Raw genomic sequence first — 18794 nt, 5'->3', positions numbered from 1 at the left:
ATATATGGGTTTATATTGTTAAAAATATTGAGATAAATTTAATTTAATAAGAGAAAATGAGAATTAATAATTCAAGTATAAGACTTAATGAGAGGGGATTAAATGAGGTGGGAAGTAATAATTGAAGTTACATTACCACTAGAGATGGACTAAATATACAATTATGAGCATTTTAGTAGCCATTAAATCAAGCATTAAAGCTCATCTTTGGGCTTTTTCAAACAAAAAAATAAGGATAATTTTAATCTAAAAAAAGTTTCACATTTCATTCACATTTTTATATATAAATAATATAAATTATTGTGGTTTTTAAATGTTAAACGAGTAGGATAAGTATTGAGTTCAAACTTGAATTTGAGTTCGGTTAATGCGGAACTCGAGCCAACCAAAATCAAATTGAGCTGAGAGGCCATACTTGAACCCTACCTTTTTCTTTGAACCGGGCTCAAATAAATCAAATATTTGGTTTTTCCTAAGCTCGGAAGAGTCAATCCAATATTCATCTTGGTTCGGCTCGTATCCACCCCAACCGCTGCAACACTTCTGCTCGACCCGGGTGTTTTTGGACCGGTTAAACTTTTTAGAGTTGGGCCAGGAGGAAAACGGGAAGAGAGCTCGAAATATCGAATTTCGGCAGCCTCTCCTCTGTGTCTTCTTCTGCGTAAAAGTCTCAAAAATCTCCGCGCGTTTCGTCAGACGATAGACCCGGAGCTGTGACGAAGAAAAATCATAAAAAGCAAAAAGAAATCCGCAGAGATGAGTTTTGGATTCATGATTGGAGTGTTTGGTGTGTTAATTCTGGCTCACGCCGCTTATTCTACCATTCAGTGTAAGCTCCTGATCCTCCGTTATTGTTATGATCGATTTTTCATGAATGAATCAATTAGGGTTATGGAACATCGTGAAACAGTTAGATTAGGGATTCTACGGCTAAGTGAGTTCCATTTGGCTGCAGATAGAAGCTTGCTGAAGATCCTGGAGGAAGAGTTTTCGGGACTCCCGATGAATGTAAAATCATAGCCGTACTTTGTTCAGTGTTTTCTTAATTTATGTATTTGTTCACCTTTTTTATTTTTGTATCGATGGATCTGGTGCTTATACGGGAATTGCAGGTGGTCGGTGAACTGCTTTTAGGGTTAGTTTTCTGTATGTGGGCGGCCCTAACTGTTCCCGGGAAGTTCCTCTCGATACTTCCTTATTCAGAAGAGAACAGGTTTGGCCTTTAAATCCGTTATTATTTTCCGAGCTAGTTAGTTTCTTCAGTCAAAAAAGAGCAATTATTTTACTTTTGATGGGACGCTGTTGCATCGTCAATTAGGGTTGTGTCTTTGACATATCCAGTAGAGAAACTATCGTTGATTAAGAGCAGTAAATTCAGGAATCGACGTATCTATGTTTTGAATTAGAATTGTACTTGTATAAGATGTATCCTCGGTAGATGCTTTGCTAATGTCAGCTTAAAATGTTATTCTTTGCATCTAGTACCGACTTAAGGAACTAGAAGGGACCGGTGCATTGCATGGACTGGTGTTACAAGGATACCCGTTTCACATTCAGTTTCTTAACTGAATTGATTATGAGTGAGCTTAAATAGCCTCACATTTGATTTTTATTTTTTTTTTAAATTTACAAAATCCACAAAATTCTAAAAGGGTTGAGAAGCAATATGAGGAGTCTGACGCGAACAACTGCATTTTAGAATACAGTACTAGAAGAGACCCACGCGATGCACGGGGTGGTGTTAAAAAGATATTCATGTTACATTCAGTTTCTTAACTGAATTTGTTGTGGGTAGCTTATATAGCCCCATAATTAATATTAAACTTTTAAAATTAAAAAAGAACAAAATTCTAAAAGGGTTGGGAAACAATATGAAGAATCTGATGTAGACAACTGCATTTTAGAATATTAGTATAGATAGATTCAAAGATCACATAATTGTATGTTTGTTCCTTTACTAAAGTTATGATATCCATATACCTACATATTGGTGCTATGCTGTGCCTAAGGCTGCAACTTGGGCCGGGTTGTCCTGAACCCAACCCTAACCCAACCCGAAAAAATTGGGTTGGTTTGATGTTTGGGTTAGGGTTAGGGTTGAAATTCATGAACCCGACTTTACTTCAGGTTGGGTTAGGGTTGACCCCTTAGCCAATCCGACCCAACCCGAACCCAACTCTATAGTACATGTCATATATAAATATATGTTATATGTAATATATAACATACATTGATTTGTTTAGATGCATGATATTTGTATAGCCCCCACCACATAGTATCATGTATTTCTTTTAAGATAATCAATTCACTTAACCGTAATTAGAAAGATTAAAACCTTAATAATATTAGAAAGATTAAAACCTTAATAATATTATTTTATGTTTTTTTGAAAATTTTATTCTTCATCTCCTCTATGTTGTTTGCCGCCCAAGAAAGATCTAGCGTAAGCCATAACTCATAATAAACTATGGTTATTTCTGACACTTGTTTTTCTGAATTGTGTTCCAAAAAAAAACGTCAACAAACAAATATTAATGAAACATAGGATTAATATATGTAGTGAAAGTTGAGTTAAGATCTAAAATCGAGAAATTTATGAGGTTTTAAGGGATGGGAAGAAGGTTGGGTTGTGCTTCGGGTTGGGTTGGGTTGGGTTAGGGTTGAAGGAATTTAGTTAGGGTTAGGGTTAGGGTTGGGTTGGTCGGGTTGAAGGTCAGGTTGGGATTTAGAACTTAGGGTTGGGCTAGGGTTGGCCGCAACCTGACCTAACCCAGCCCGACTTGCAGCCCTAGCTGTGCTAGATACTTAAGCTTTTAGTGTAATTTCTGTATTTGATACCTTATCAGCCATGCCCATGCCCCACCTGGGTAACATAGGTTATAAGTTTTTTTCTTTTTTTTTGAAAATTACATAGGTTATAAGTTTTACCTCTTTGGTATTAACTTTTGGATAATTTATGCTTTTTTTGGAACATCATATGATTGCTTTAATGTTGGTGATCAGCTTATCTTGAGTTGCACAAGTATGGGCATGCCATAAATGAAAAGGATGTCAGTTTGTTTTGATGTGGAGAAATGGTGAAAAGGATGTCAGTGGAAGATGGAATGAGGACATCGATTTTTGTTGATGTTAGGAAAAATAGGGAGGATGAAAGAAAGGATGAGCATGAGGGTGCTGCAGGTAAGCTTAGTAGGGAGGTTCATAGGTCTGGACTTGGATGTGGAGAAGGTCGAAACTTTGGTGACCCTTGAATGGGGAAAAAAAGGGGGTAATGGGAATTAGGAAGTTGAATGGTTGTCTGTTCTTTTTTATGTTTCATAGCAGAGAAATGCTGGAAAGGACTTTGGAACTAGAATCTTCAAAGGAAAGGGAGTTTGATTTGCATCTAGGTTGTGTCCCTGGCGGCAAGCCTGTTGAGCATTGAAAGAAGGAGGGCGGTGTGGATTGATGTTAAGGGGATTCCATTCCATGCCTGAAGTATTCTCATCTTCGAGGAAATAGGTTGTCAATGCGAGAAGTTTTTGAGGTATGATGACAAGAGCAAATCTGGGATAGATTGAGGTGAAGGAGGTCCCAGACATTCCAAGTAAATTAGAGTTACAATTTGCAGAGGAGAGGTATGAGCTGAGACTAGTTGTGGAAGGGGAGGATGGAACATTTTTGAGATCAGGTAAGGTAAATGTGAACAAGGAAGCTGATATGAACACAAAGAGGGAAGAGAAGATTTCAAAAGCAGAAGAGGAGAGCTGAAGGGTCGATTGCAGGAAGAAGAAGATGCTGAGGTGGAGAGCTCAAGAGGTAAAGGTGGAATTTTAGAGGAGTTAGTTGAGGAAAGTTTTAAGGTTGGGGGACACGTGGAGGGGGAGAGGTAGTAGGGAGGTGAGAAGTCCAAGAGTCAAGCAATAAAATCTGGGGAGGCGAAGAGGAACATGTGGTAGAGGGTATTTTGTCGATTGAGGGATTCAAGTGGGGGGTGAATTAAGAACCAACCCAAGGGGTTGGGAGTTTTAAGAGGGAGGCATATATAGTTGGAAAAAAGGAGAAAAAATGAGGAGGCTCAGATATCTCGAAGAAAGGAAAAAAGAGAATGTGAAAGAGGAACAGGTGTGGGTGGTACAAGGTATGACAGAAACAAGAAGGTTTGAGAGTAAGAGGAGTTGAGAAGACTCGTGGTGTCACAGCGAGCTACAGCAAGCAACGAGCAACAGTGAGCAACAGGTTGACCTCGAGAATCAAGAGGAGAACATTGGAGGTCAAAGAGTCAGAGTGCAGGAACAAGTGATTGTTTTTCAATATTCAAAAGGGAGTTGGAGTCAAGTGGCAGTTCAGGTTAATCCCTCTCAGCAAGCATTAGAGGTGATTGTTGATGGCTTGCACAATAAAGAGGTAAGCCCTTCTGATCCATTATCTTCTAGTGGCTCAACAGAGAAGAAAGGAATGGAGGTAAGGAAGAGGGTAGGAGAAGAGAAGAGGGAAGGTGGCTAGAAGACAAAGCACTCAATTGGGTCAGAAGGAGGCAATGGGCAGAACATGGTTTATAACAGGAAAGGGAAATTTTCGGGGTTATCCTCTAGAGAAGTTGGTGCCAAGGATGGAGAGGTGGGTGAAGGGGAGGGGTTTCTGGAGGGGGGGGGGGAGGTAGAGGTGAGGTGACAGTGGGCAAATAAGCTAATAGAAAGGGAGGTAGAGGTGAGGTTTGAAGAACAAGAAAGTAATGAAATTGCTCTAAGAAGTGACAACTAATAAGCTAATAGAAAGGGAGGTGACGGTGGGCAAATCCCTTGCATTGTTCTTTGGGGGGGTGGGGAGAGTTATGCGATGTTAGCATTTGAACAGTATGAAAAAAATAAAAGAGAGGAGAAAAGAGTAAAAGGAGAAAATCAAGAAGGACAATGGCTGGGGTAGAAGAGGAAGAGTGATGAGTTGGAGAGTTGAGAGTTTAAGGAAATCGGGGGAGGGGGTGTGGAGGGGGAAAGAATGAAGTAGTTAAGTTGCAATGTGAGGGGTCAGAGGGAAGGGGAAAGGAGGACTGTGATAAGAACCTAATAAGAAAACACAAACCAGAGGTGGTTCTGTCACAGGAAGCGAAAATAGAAAGTTTTGATGTGAGTACGAGGGATGAAATGTGGGAGATGGTCAGTGGAGAGTGGGTGGAGTTAAATGCAGAAGGGATGATAGAGGATCTGGTCATTTTGTGGGAAAGGGGTCTTCAGAATATAGGTGTAACTGGGTGAGGTTCTGGGGTCTTCTTGAACTTCAGTTTGTATTGTTAAGTTTTTTGTGTAAATTTATCTATTTGGGTGTCATCTTGACACCCTCACAGGATGTACTTTATCTTCTTTTTTTTTTAATGAAATCTTTCTCTTTACTCTTCAGAAAATATAAAAGCATGCCATATATGAATGAGACCATTTCTATTTGAGAGATATGAACTACTGATGATTATCCTTTAATCCAGCTCCCTTTTTCTTAGGGTGTCATCCAGAACTCCTATTCTATGTTGCCCAGGCTTTCTTTATGTTCAGTTGAGAGAACGCTAACTTTTGCCATTTGTAATGAATGTCCTTCACATACTTATTAATTGCAAGTAACATATCCATACTTATTTCTTTTTGGTACAGGTTCTCCTTGATGGAGATATGGGCAACTCTAAAACTTTCTTCTCTTTGAGAAGACTCAAGCAATGATTGTATTCACTCTTTCCACCTGGAAGCTAAATGATTGCTAGATTAAACTATCCAGGTCAGGACAAGTAGGGTCCACGCCTTTCCCAAGGCTTAGTAATTTGGCTTGGCTAGGAGATTTTAACCGGCTTAGGATTATTTTTACAATATCTTGAGGAAAAACGTGTTTCTCTGTTTTTGATCAGGGCATTGACTCTTGTTTCCAAGGCTCACCTTTGTTTTCTACTGGTAGTTCATGCCCATTGCTGGATGGAGTGGTGGGTTTGGGGGCCTCTTGGATCTGTCCTGGTCAAATGCTGCTTTTTATAGGAATGATAAGAAAAGAAGAGGGAGTAGCTTTAGGAGCTTCTATGGCCTTGTTATCAATTGGTCCTGATCTCTAAAAGATGCTGGGGTTTTTCTCTTCTTTTTTTTTCCTTCTTTTTTTGGTACAAATCAGCGAACAAAGGCTACAGATTTGTTTTTTTTTTTTTTGGGAGGGGGTGGGGTGGGGGAGTGTAGCGCATCCATAAATATCTATATATCTCTATTAATTGATAGATCTGCCACATCCTACATTATTCAATCAATTTGCCAATTGGCTAGCATCCCTATATGCATGGGAGTAATCTATTTGGATGTTTGCTTCTGGAATCTCCCTGCAATCCTCTATTAGAATCAATATAAAAAATGATGGGTTGATTCTTCATCGGAGGTTGTCTATGATTATTTTCGAGTCTCCTTCAATCCATCCTTTATTTTGATGCAAAGGATTTTGTATTTGGCTTGACCACTTGAATGTCAATTTAGCAGTAAACCATAAAGCTACATTTTGTTTTTGTATCTTTGTATATTCTTAATGAATTGTTTTAGTTACTCACCTGAAAAAAAACAACTACCAATGTTACTTCTCTATAAGTATGGTGCCTTGTACAGGATCAAAGGTATGACCACCATGCCTTTGACACTAATACCACCACACTTACCATTTCAAAAAAGAAAGAATAAAAGAAAATAGTAATGTTAACATTTATTATAAAATTTTATCTTCTTTCTCTAATTGCACTATTTATTTTCTTTAGTGGCCATGGCTCTAGTGACCTAAAGGGTGCTTTTCTAATAATTCTAGCAGTGTCTAATAAGTGATGAAATATATCGTGCGGTATTTTCATATTGATTCCACACCTCCCCTATTCCTCTTAGGCCTCATTTTCATGTTTCTGGTTATCTCAACTTCTTTAACTTGTGGTATTTCCATGTTTCTGGTATTTTTATTAGGGGCAACTTGGGTTGGTCCAAGTTAGCATTTTACACTGCTTCAGGCTCGGGCCTTTGGACTGGGCCCATCCAAATTTTAACAAAAGGCCAACCCAAGCCTGCCCAAGTTGCATCCCTAATTTTTATGTTTTTTGGGAACCATTCAGTTCAGAGTGTGTCATCTCATCTACTTTGAATATGGATTATGTAATTTCATGTTTTCTTAGACTGGATGATTTTACTCCATTCCAACACAGTGCTTAAATACCTAGGTGATTAGGCACCCTTGGCTGGGTGCCTCACCCAAACACCTTGACTTGTAGCAACTAGCTGCCTGTCTAGGCAACTAGGACCTGCCTAGGCAACAAAAACGCCAAGGTGGGCACCTTATTTTATTATCATTTATATTCCTGTGTCTTATTAATATGTGTGTGATACATTCTATTATATACTACATATCATTGAAAAGATTAAAGGGTTTTGAGGAGAGAAAAAGAAAGAAAGAAAGAATAGAAGTATAGAGAGTTTTTTTTCCTATCCTCTCCCTCTCTCTCTCTCTCTCTCCAATTAAATAAAATTGCAAATGCATCCTTTTTTTCTATAATTCTATTTTACTGGCCATCTTGAATTTTTATCATATAAAGTTAATAACCTTCTTTAGTTGCTAATTGATATGACATTGCTCTATTAAATACTTATTATAGTAGCATTATTTTTGAAAATAATGAAATTAACATATTTAAAAGATTTTTATCTTTAAATATGATGATTGCTATTTTTTTCAATTAATATGCATGCCGAATGGTATATAAATCCAGGGAACCAGCCAAAAGTTAGTTCTTTATGGTATAAAATTCTTATTGCCTAGGTGCCCACCTAGGCGACCAGGCAACTAGGTTCCCCAGTGTCACCTAGAATCACCTAGATGCCTTGACAGCTATGTTAGGTAATTCAGTGTATCTTACCAAAAAGGTAATTTGATGTAAAGAAAAGGTTTCTGTTTCTATTCAGGTATGAAGCAAAATATGTGCAAAGTGAGGCAGGCAACAGTGATTTATGTGATCGAGACTTGAGTGTCCTTCAAAATCAAAGGGTTAGGGGATTCAGATTCGTGCATTTGATTTCAATAACTTTCTTCATGATGATGGTTTTCATTAGATAGCTTTGAATACCTATTTGAACAGAAAGAAATGAAAGAAAGGTAAAGGCTTAAAATTGCTTGTACCAAATTAAAGGGGTTAAGCTGCAACTAGTGTGGTCAGGTGAAATCAAGTTGCTAGTGAAATGAAAATCGCCAAACTACGATTTAGAGTAGATTTGGGGTTGGATATGCTTTACTTTTCTACCACTGATTACGCAGTGATATTATTTTTTTGAGAGTGGGCCTTGGCGGAATGGTTGGGTTGCTCCATTGTGACCTGGGTGACCAGGGTTCAAATCTTGGAAACAGCCTATGCAGAGGTAAGGCTGCATACATCTGTCCTTCCCCAGACCCCACATTGGTGGGAGCTTCATGCACTGGGCTGTCCCTTTTTTGGACAAGGAACATTAAAGATATTTTAAATTTTCAATGCTGAAGTCAGGGGAAATCAGGTGGTGTTGTGTTCCATATTTTGGAGACTTTTGTTGGATAGAGAGATTGAGGAACGCATTATTTTACTTGGTAAGCTGGAGCTTGAATAGATTTTACAAGAGAGAATGCTATAGGATGGTGAATGGAGTGCAGAAATGGGATGTTCACTGTTTGATCAAATTATAAGGTGTTGATTTGTAACCAAGTGGAGTGATATGATCTTAGGGCTGTTTGGGGCAACCCTATTCCCACTAAAGTGAAGCCTTTGCTAGGTTAGTTGCATGTGAAAGATGGTGAGAGTGCAGCTCTTCTCTGTAAGACATCTGAGATCTGTGGTCCAACCTGCAAGAGAAAATAGAAGAGAGGATCCAAGCCACACAGTCCACTAGTGCACTGTGCAGAAGGGAGCTTTCTAATCCGAATTGGGCTGAATTAACTGGAGGCTACTTGCCCTTCGTGGGTCTGTTCTCACACACGTTTTCCAGCATTCTGAGATGACATATAGAGGTCTAACCTAACATTTCTTTCCCTATTTTTGAGGTGAGGAACGTAACTGATTTGCATGTTGGGAGCAAGGCATTCAACAGACCAATTCAAGCCCCTCCAGATTGAGACAAGTGTCTCACTGACCAAGGATCTCATCACTTGATCATCCAGCCTACACCAAGCGAAATTGGCTTTCCATTGACCTACTAAGAGCATAATCCAATAATAGTAGTTTCTCTGTGCTTGTGAAAAATATTTTCCAGGAAACAAACAACCAAATAATTTTTTTTTATTGAACTAGATTGTGTGTGAAAGTGTGGCATAGAAATAACCAATTTTCTATCAACATGTGTTTTATCACATGGCCACTGTATTTTCCAACATGTTGAGTGTTAACAAACAAGGACCCATGGCCACTCTTCATCAACAAGGACAAAAATTTTAACTGATCTTTTGAAAAAAAAAAGGATTTCATATGGCAACATTTGTTGTGTAGAGAAAATGAAGAACGTTTCAGGCACTCATTCATTCATTGCAGTGAGGTGGCTATTTTTTCTAGATTCTTCTTTAAATTATTAAAGATGCAGATGAAGGTACCATATAATCCTGAAGAAATCATTTCTGGTTAGCCAAGCATTCCAGGAAGTAGAAAGGTGAAGATTTTCTGTAGATTCCTCTTTTTTTTTGGGGGGGGGTGTATAGAGGGAAAGAAGCAGAAGAATCTTTGTAGGAGATCAAAAAGAGAGTGTTGGTCTTTAAGGAACATTCAGAGGTGTGTCAAGATGCTTTTCGATAGGCATTGGGGTCTCTTGCAAGCAAAATCTTTGCACACACTGAAAGGAGCATCCAGTTGCACATTGGGAATGGGAACATCTCCCAATGAATTTCACATACATGTTTGGGAGATATTTCCGATGTGCATCTGGATGTGCGTAAGAGTTTTTGCTTGCAGGAGATCCAGGCTTTTTGGATTTAGTCATTCTTAGGCCCTGTTTAGAATGGCTTCTGCATTTGGGGTGAGTTGTGTTAAATGAGCCACTTTGGTTGAGCACCAGCTTTCCGGAGGCCCAACTTGGAATGCCAGAAGCCACATCCCAAAAGCCCTCCCAAGTGGGCACTTGTTGAAGTAGTGGTAGTGATGCCTTTGTTGTAGCTGTTGATCTTTTAGAATCAGTATGGGAAGAATACAAATACGGATATGTACAGTGCAAATACAAGGTTTAGAAATACTGTATACAAGGCTTTGCACCATACATAGTTGTATTTGCACTCTTCCCAAACTGAGCCTCAAGTATTTCCAGTTCGTTGTATTCCTTTTTTGGTGACTTCTTATCTATACTGTCACTCCATGTAATATTTTTTATTTTTAATAATATTCTCTTTTGATTTACCATAAAAGAATATTTTCACTGTTTGTGTTGCCTCTCAATGTTCTCGCAAGCTTATGTCAATGTAGCTTAATTATATCAACAAACTATGTGTATCTATTCTTATCATAGATCTGTCTCCTTTTTATGTTCTTTGCCATTCTTTTCAACCTGTCAAATGCTTTGAAATTTTGATATGGGAAAATTTATCATAATCCAAGCCTTATCCCAACTATATGAGGTCAGCTGATTGAAAATTAAAAAATAAAAAGAACAAATGGTTTTTGATATATTCCGTTTTCCATTTCATTGAAAACTTGGGGTCTCAAGTTGTAAATCCTTTTTCTTTACTCAAACTGTAATGCATAAGCTCCTCTAGAATGGGGATTAGCAATTAGAGAAGAAGGCATTATTTGATTGGCTGCCCTTCAAAGTTGTCCTAGGGGAGGACCTGGTTAAGAGGTGTTAAACTTTGCCAGGCCCAAATACAAAATGATGCATTTGAAGAATTGACTACCATGGTTTACTGGTGAATATTTTTGGTTACTTGATAATTGTTCTGGTTGAGATTGTGTGAAATGTTTGTCTGCGCTTCATGTTGAATAATTGTTTGGCAATTATCAAATATAGGATATTCTAATTGTCAATAGTGGTTATCTAACAAAGGGTATCTTATTCTGCAATGCAGGATAGTTTCTTTGCCTGATAATCTAGACTTCATGGTCTTTAATCATCGCGGCAAGGTCTTTCCCTCCAAAATGGATTTGAAGCTGAAGCGTTGAGTCTTCTTCTAAACCTAGATAAAATCACATGTTCTGACTGCTGAGTTTTCCCTTTCCTTTTTTCGGGTTTTTTTTTGTGGGTGGGGGGTGTTTAATTTGGTGCTAAGAAAATTTTCTATTTATTGTTTGTGCTCCTCTGAGATAGGTGATGTGATGCTGCTCTGGATGTAATTTTACACTTCATTGGTTATTAGCTTTTGTTTATTTTCTTCTAGGATATTTAAGTGAGCAGCCAATTATCTGGTGTATTTCATGCTTAACTTTGTCACGAAATTAAAAGCTCAGATATTACGCGCATATGGGGTTGTTTTATTTGTAGATAAATTGTTATGCAGGGGTTGGGCCTTAGGCTGTGTTTGAATTTTGAAAGAAAAGGTAGGGATTTCCTTTTCTTCCAAACCAAACACACCCTTAAAGAATTAGCTCGGATGGAATCAGATAAGAGGCGTTTAGGGTTTGAGTTAGCGGTAACTGGACCATGAGGAAAACGTTTTATCAATTATTATTATTATTTTTATTATTACGGAAAAGTACGGATAAGCTTAATGCATATTTCTGAATGACACTGCTAATCTATAAACATTTAAAATGGCAAAAATCCACATTACCCGCCCTGTGAATTGGTATCAATTTCAAGTTGGTACCTACCTCAAATGTATTTTGAGCCTAAAACTTAAACCTTCTTTCACATTTATTATAATGAGAATAATTATTAGGGTAAAAAACTTAAACTTTTCCTCATATTTATGCTAAATACTCCCATGTCCCAGGAATCTGTCAAGATCTGTTTGTTTGTAACCTCACATGCAGCTAAATACTTTTTTTATAAGAAAGATTGGATTTCATTCTATTTTTCAAAATTTTTATGATACTCATGCTAAGCTATGGGCATCGATGGTGTCAAGAAAAATTGAAAGTTGGATGCTGCAAAAATTTAAAATTAGTCCAACACCAAGGCGACAGAGAATAATGAAGTGTTAACTGAGAATAACCACTATAGAGTTGATGTGAAAAAACGTATTATGCTTTCTTTACCCAACTGTAGGCCAATGATGAGTGTTGATTTTAAAAACTTGAAACGCCATGGGGAGCTGTTGGGCCCCTGAATGAATTAAAAAAAAAAATGTAGACACCAGGAAAATCAGTTGAATGATCATACCAGGAAAGATCATGGGCAGGAAGAAAGGATATAAAAACGAAAAGTTGAGAAGAATATATTGGCGATAATGATAAGAGTGATTAAACCAGAAAAGGAATTTGTCTAAAACTCACCATGAGTTGTCAGCATTTTTCTTAAACTCACCATGTCACTAACTTGACATTAAACAAACTAACGGGTGTTAATATATTACCATTTTAATATTTAGACATGGAAAAAGGAAAAGTTCAAAAAAATTAAAAACATAGAAATTATAAAAAATATATGGAAACTTATAGAAATTACAAACAAAATAAAAATTTATTTTCAAATTATAGAAACTATAGAAATTGAAAAAGAAAATCAGAAAATAAAAATTGTAAAAAAAAATACTAAAAATTATAGAAAAACACAGAAATTGCAAATAAATAACAAAAGATACAGGAAAATTTATAGATTGTAGAAAATAGAAAAATGTAAAAAAAAAAACAGAAATTATAAAAAAAAAACATTGAAAATAATAACAAAACACTAAAAAGCAAAAAAAAAAAACAAGAAAATTGAAAACTGAAAAAGACCAATTTTCCTCTAACTCACCACTCAAGGGTAATTTGATCATGAAAACTTAACTTCACACTGGAGTTTCTCTGTAAAGAAATAGAAAAATCTATTTTTAGGAGGGACACAGTTACAGAATGAGGTTGAAGATCCATCAGAAGGGGCGTATGCAACCCCGATCTGGGTCCCTTTCTACTTGAACAAAACAAGCGAATGATTGATTTCCTGTGGTTGTAATGCCCAAAAAGCTTGCAGCTGGGAATCCCATTGCATTTGGGACTTGTCGTGACTTATGACTTGGCATATTATAGCAGCAATTAACTGCATCTTAGGCCACTATAATCATTCAATTCCTATTCTCTAGCATTCAACTAAATTTTCAGTCAATCTAAGGTTTTTTTTTTTTTTCTGATAAGTAATTCAATCTTGGGTCAGTTTGAGAATTCCACAGGGTTCTACACAAATGAGTTGGAGGTCTAGAAACAAGAATTAAGGGAAATGGACCCAAGAATTGGAATTGATCTTCAAAGCAAAACCAATAGAAAAGAATATCCCAACAAAGCTAATACTTGCAAATTTTGAATTTAAAAATAGGAAGTCATTTTTCTCACACACATACACAAGGGAATTCTATTTCCTTTCCTGGATACCAATTGCTTTCACACAGACACAAAAGGGAATTCTATTTCCTCGATTAGTCAATTACCAAGCAAATGGAAAATGTAATTCGTTCAAAACCTATTTCAGAAATTTGGTTTTCTGCCCATCCAAATAGAGTCGGTAAATATTCACTAGATCCTGCACTTAACTAGGAAATTAGGCAACATTGGCAATTTGGAAAGAAGTAATTCATTCCTTTCATTATTTTTGAGGCCACATGTTTAAAATCTAAAATGGATTGCTTTCATCAATGGCTATAGAAATGACCAAGCAATTCTAAGATTCCATGAGATGAAGTCATTCCATTCGTTATTATGATGAACTCCAGTAGAATCCATTTTAAACTTACAAGCTTTGCACCAACACTAACGCGTTAAAGGGGGTGTTCGAAAACATGGGTGATTTTGTTTTTGAAAAAAAACAATTGCCATGTCAGCAAAATTGACCCGTTGAGTGTGGTTTCCAAACAATCAAATTCACCCATTTAATAAACACAAATCAAATCCATAAATATTCCCATTAATCATCACAAAATGGAGACTACAGGACTAACACTCGTAGGTGAAGTTCGGATTTGGTCCCAACACAGAGATCAGATTTAGTCCTCACACCATCCTCACAATAATCACAATCATGCATTATGAATGTGTTTTCATTCATGGAAGATGTTCCTAATGCACGCGCGGCAAACCAATTTTGTGTGGACAAAATCCTGATTGAGGAGGTAGTTGGCAGGAATGGAGGATTTAAAAATCCATAATAGATGGTAATATAATGGTGATAATTAATGGATTTAATTTGAAATTTGAATTCTAACAAGACCATAGTCCATGTGCAATTAAGCATTAACGGTCAAGACTCAAAATTCCTTTGGGAACCTCCTAAATTTGACCCTATCTAGTATTATTCACCTTTTCAATCTGAAGCAATACTGCTGGAGATTTGTGATGCAGTGCAATCTGATCTCTTCCTGTTGGAGCACAATTAGGATGTAGGGTTAATGAGGTGGTCTGGCCGAATTGCAAAATAAGAATGTCAGTGTTTGGGGTACTTTACTCGATGTGGACATTTCAATGCTTTAGTTAGTGGTGTAGAGACTTAGAGAGGTGAGAGTTAGTAGAGAGTTTAGAGAGCTTACTCGTGCTATCTTGTGAGGCTAGAGGTGAGGCCCTTATATAGGCAAACTGCCGTGGGCCTCACAATACATGCCCGAGATCATCAGCCCATCTAGACCAGAGTTGGTTTCGCATCTAAGATGGATTCTGAGAAAGCTGATAAAACTTACCCAAGTCCATCCGATTCAAACAATGAAAAGATAAAATCCATTGACATATGTTGAGATCTTGAGAATATCTGACAGCTGGCTTGCTTCTAGAAAAGGAGATTACGTACTTAGCACCTCGGCAGGTCGGTGGATGTAATGAACTGATTGGGCCTCGGCCTAGCTGAGTGTCCCGAGGTGCCCAATGTGACTGGTATCGCTGAGGTGTCACCGTGTCACTTCGTTGTTCCACGTGTCACCATATTATTTGATGGGCCAAAAATTGTACGTCCCTCATCACTTGGAAGTCTCACTCTCATAAAACCAGTGGTTGTTTGTCGCCGGCGCCGAGAACGGAGGAGTCATTAGCAAGTAGTCTCGTCTCGTCACTCGTGTGTTGTGAGTAAAAGTGAGCCACTCTAACTATAACCGCATAACCGGAACAGTTAATAGAACGTGTGTTCCCTGGGGGAGAAGTTGGTTGTTAATGGAAGGAATGTATCTCTATCACCATTTATTCAGAATCCGAAGCTTCTTGGTAACTCACTGCCTATACCTATAACAAAGGAAAAGCAACCTTTGGAAATTGGAGTTTCTTCCCCAAATTAATATACCACATCTCAACGCAAGTCGCAGCTTTTCTGTCACAGACTCACAATCTAATAAAAAACCTCTCTTTCTCTCTTTCTCTCTCTCTCTCTCTCTCTCTCTCTCTCTCTCTCTCTCTCTCTCTCTCATGCAATTCTCTGGATGTTGAGAAGCATAAAAAATGAAACCCATTACAGTTACAGCTTTTTGTTGCATTCTGGTGTTCATGGTGCCAGAAGCTACTTCGTCGTCCATCCTAGGCCATCGGTCGTTGAAAGTATACCAGGCTCGGTTTGAAGCAACGGCAGCCGCTGGTGGATCAACAGGGGCTGTGAATATTTCTGCTTGCACTGATCCTATCAGTTGTGTGAAGAAGGTGAGTTCAACTGAAGGTTTTTTTTTATTGTTTTCGAAATTTATGAGTTGGGTTTCATGAATGAGATGGTGTTGTTTCATCATGTTGTTTGTTAGAATGGGGGAGTATTCTATCCCATTGGATATGGTGCTGACCCAACAGGAGCGCAAGATAGCAGTGATGCCATACTGGCTGCCCTGGATGATGCTTTTCGAGTGCAAAATGGATTGGTTTTGCTTCCTGGAGTGAATGATTTGGGTGGTGTATTGATTGATTTGCAAGGTGGAAACTATAAGATCAGCAAACCCATACGCTTTCCTGCTCAGGGTGGAGGCAATGTTGTGGTAAGAGCTCTCTCTCTCTCTCTCTCTCTCTCTCTCTCTCTCTCTCTCTCTATTTGGCGCATTTTAGCAAATAAATGCTTTAAAAGCTTCGATCTGTAGTTGCATTCTCATTTCTCTCACAAAGGAGCATCGAATGATTCAAATAAAGACTTGGGACTCTGTGAAACTTTGACTATCTTACAGCTTTGCTTTCTTGTAAGCCCAGGAGATACTATTATTTTATTTTTTTCAGACCTTTATGCATAAACAATGAAATAAGCACTTTCTTTAGCTTTTCTCCTCTTGCAATTGGTTTCTTTATTTCTCCCATGTAAGCTTTTAAAAGTTAAAAACCTGCTTTCAATAAAGAGCCCAATCACCAACACAAAAATGTATATATTCTCATGATGAAGACAGAAAACCCGTTAAAGAAGATGGAAACTGAACTTTTGGAACGTCCTATGTGATTTCAAACAACCTTGGAGATACCCCCATTGTGTTTCTGAAATTTCAGAGCTTTCATCTCTGATTTAGTTCTGGGGTTGGCGGTTGGTATTACCTGCTTTCTCTTTGCTTTTGATTGGAACTACTTTCTTAGATGGTTGATACATAGCATACACCCAGACCCAGGTTGAAAACCCAGGATATATATTGGACAGCCTGTCTTGTTCTGTTAAAGAGAAAGCCACCACGATCCATCATAGAAAAGAACTATTATTTCTGATTAGGGTTACTTTTCTCACATTATATATAAGAATGGTAGAGCAAGTTTTTTTTTTTTTTTTCATTTTGTTTTTCTTTTCTTTTGAACAGAATCCAAATTAGGGACAAAATGCATTTATCTTTGAGTCCTAAACAGTACTCTTGATAGAAATAGTTCTGGATTGTTTGTTGTACTGTGGGCAATCACCAAACAAAATACAGTACCACTCTTGACTGAAATAGTTCTGGGTTGACTGTACTGTGGAGTATGGGCAATTCAAATTAGTTGTGCAATGTGAGGATCATATATTACATAGATCAGGCACAGATCCATATATTAATGGAGCAGAAAGGATCCTTGTTATATGGCACCAACAATAAACAAAAATGTTGTTATGTTATATGGCCATCAGATCCCCATTAAGAGGAAAATCAGAGATATTGCAACTGTTTTTCCCCCTTCAGAGGTGAACCTAAAGATACATATTTCTTAAGGAAAAAAAAAAAAATTTAATAGTCACTGGGAATGGGAGAGGGAGACATAAAATTAAACCTTACCTCTCGGAAGTAATTGTTAATTGGATTTTTAGATCTAAGTGATAGTGAAGGATATTCTTAACAACTGTTCTTCAGGTGCAAGGAGGGACATTGCGAGCATCAGATACTTTCCCAGGTGACAGGCATCTCATAGAATTATGGTCAACCATGGCCGATCAGAAATCAGCCCAAAACAATGTAGGGATCTACTATGAAGACATCACCTTCCGAGACCTGCTCCTGGATTCAAACTATCGAGGGGGTGGAATTTATGTCGTGGATTCTGCAAGGATCCGCATCAACAATTGCTTCATCATCCACTTCACAACCGAAGGTATCCTTGTGCAGAGGGGCCATGAGACCTTCATCTCAGGCTCCTTCCTTGGGCAACACCTAACAATCGGTGGAGACAAAGGTGAGAGATGGTTTTCAGGGACAGCAATTGATCTTGCTAGCAATGACAATGCAGTCACTGACGTCGCCATCTTCTCGGCCGGAGTCGGCGTCGTCCTACGCGGTCAGGCCAACATCCTCACTGGGGTACATTGTTACAACAAGGCTACATATTTTGGTGGAATAGGAATACAAGTGAAACTTGGTGGCTTGTCACAGACTAGGATAGATAATTGCTACTTGGACTACACTGCAATAGTGATGGAAGACCCAGTTCAAGTCCATGTCAGTAATGCATTTTTCTTAGGCGATGCCAACATTGTTCTGAAGTCCATTAGAGGACAGATCTCAGGACTGAACATTGTGGACAACATGTTCTCTGGAGATCCAAACCATATGAACCCAATTGTGCAATTGGATGGGCAATTCACAGATGTTGATCAAGTTGTGATCGATCGGAACAATGTCAATGGCATGGCACTGAAGTCGACAGTGGGTAAACTAACAGTAGCTGGAAATGGGACCAAATGGGTGGCTGATTTCTCATCGTTGCTGGTGTTTCCAAATAGGATATGTAACCTACAGTACTCGTTTTACAGTCGAGGAGGATCAGTTTTCTCAGCTCATGCAGTCACAAATGTGTCCAACAATATCGTGGTTGTGGAGAGCGACAAAGCTGTTGATGGGGTGGTTTCCATGGTTGTTGATCAAGATCTAAGAAGAGGTGAGAGGAGCTTTCTGATGTAAAATATGTGTTAAATGAAATATTTGCTGGTTTTTTTTGTGGGGGAAATCTGGGTTCTGTGTCTCGATTTTGTATACATGACAAATCCATACATAATAGTCAATTCATGAGCAATCAAAGTCGAAAACCATGCTCAAATTAATGAATACAATTTGCTGATCAGTCCACAATTGCTAGCAAACTCACGAAAAGTTACAGTTGGAGAGAGTCAGAGAGGCTCATTTTGTATACATGTTTTAAATCTGTAGTTCAAATTCAAATAATGGAGCCCTAACAGTTCATTGCAATAGAGCCCTAACAGCTCCAAATAGCAATTAATACTTTTGCATCAAGTTAAAATGGTCCATCAATTGCTAGTTGTTACCCCTCCAAATAGGAGGCATGGAAATCCTGTAAATGCAGGCTC

At 38.1% G+C, this 18794-nt stretch overlaps 2 protein-coding genes across 2 annotated transcripts; both read left to right on the top strand.

Annotated features, from left to right (window-relative positions):
• The first annotated feature begins 534 nt into the window (after window positions 1–534).
• LOC148846569 (membrane magnesium transporter-like protein) lies at window positions 535–11425 on the top strand. Its single transcript, XM_088953483.1, has 4 exons — window positions 535–829; window positions 956–1008; window positions 1113–1213; window positions 11035–11425. The coding sequence occupies exons 1-4, from the start codon at window positions 757–759 to the stop codon at window positions 11126–11128; spliced, it is 321 nt and encodes a 106-aa protein (XP_088809609.1). The 5' UTR covers window positions 535–756; the 3' UTR covers window positions 11129–11425.
• A 3765-nt stretch (window positions 11426–15190) lies between these two features.
• LOC148846568 (Pectin lyase-like superfamily protein) lies at window positions 15191–18427 on the top strand. The gene is made up of 3 exons (XM_088955804.1): window positions 15191–15709; window positions 15805–16032; window positions 17347–18427. Exons 1-3 carry the CDS (start codon window positions 15515–15517, stop codon window positions 18388–18390), a joined length of 1467 nt encoding a protein of 488 aa, XP_088811930.1. The 5' UTR covers window positions 15191–15514; the 3' UTR covers window positions 18391–18427.
• Window positions 18428–18794: the final 367 nt, after the last annotated feature.

The sequence above is a fragment of the Nelumbo lutea genome, chromosome 7 (assembly GCF_056320005.1).
Source record: "Nelumbo lutea isolate HS-2025 chromosome 7, American lotus-T2T, whole genome shotgun sequence".
In the NCBI taxonomy this organism is placed as follows: Eukaryota; Viridiplantae; Streptophyta; class Magnoliopsida; order Proteales; family Nelumbonaceae; genus Nelumbo; species Nelumbo lutea.
Note: the sequence above shows the minus strand (reverse complement) of the source record. Positions and strands in the feature narration are given on the sequence as shown.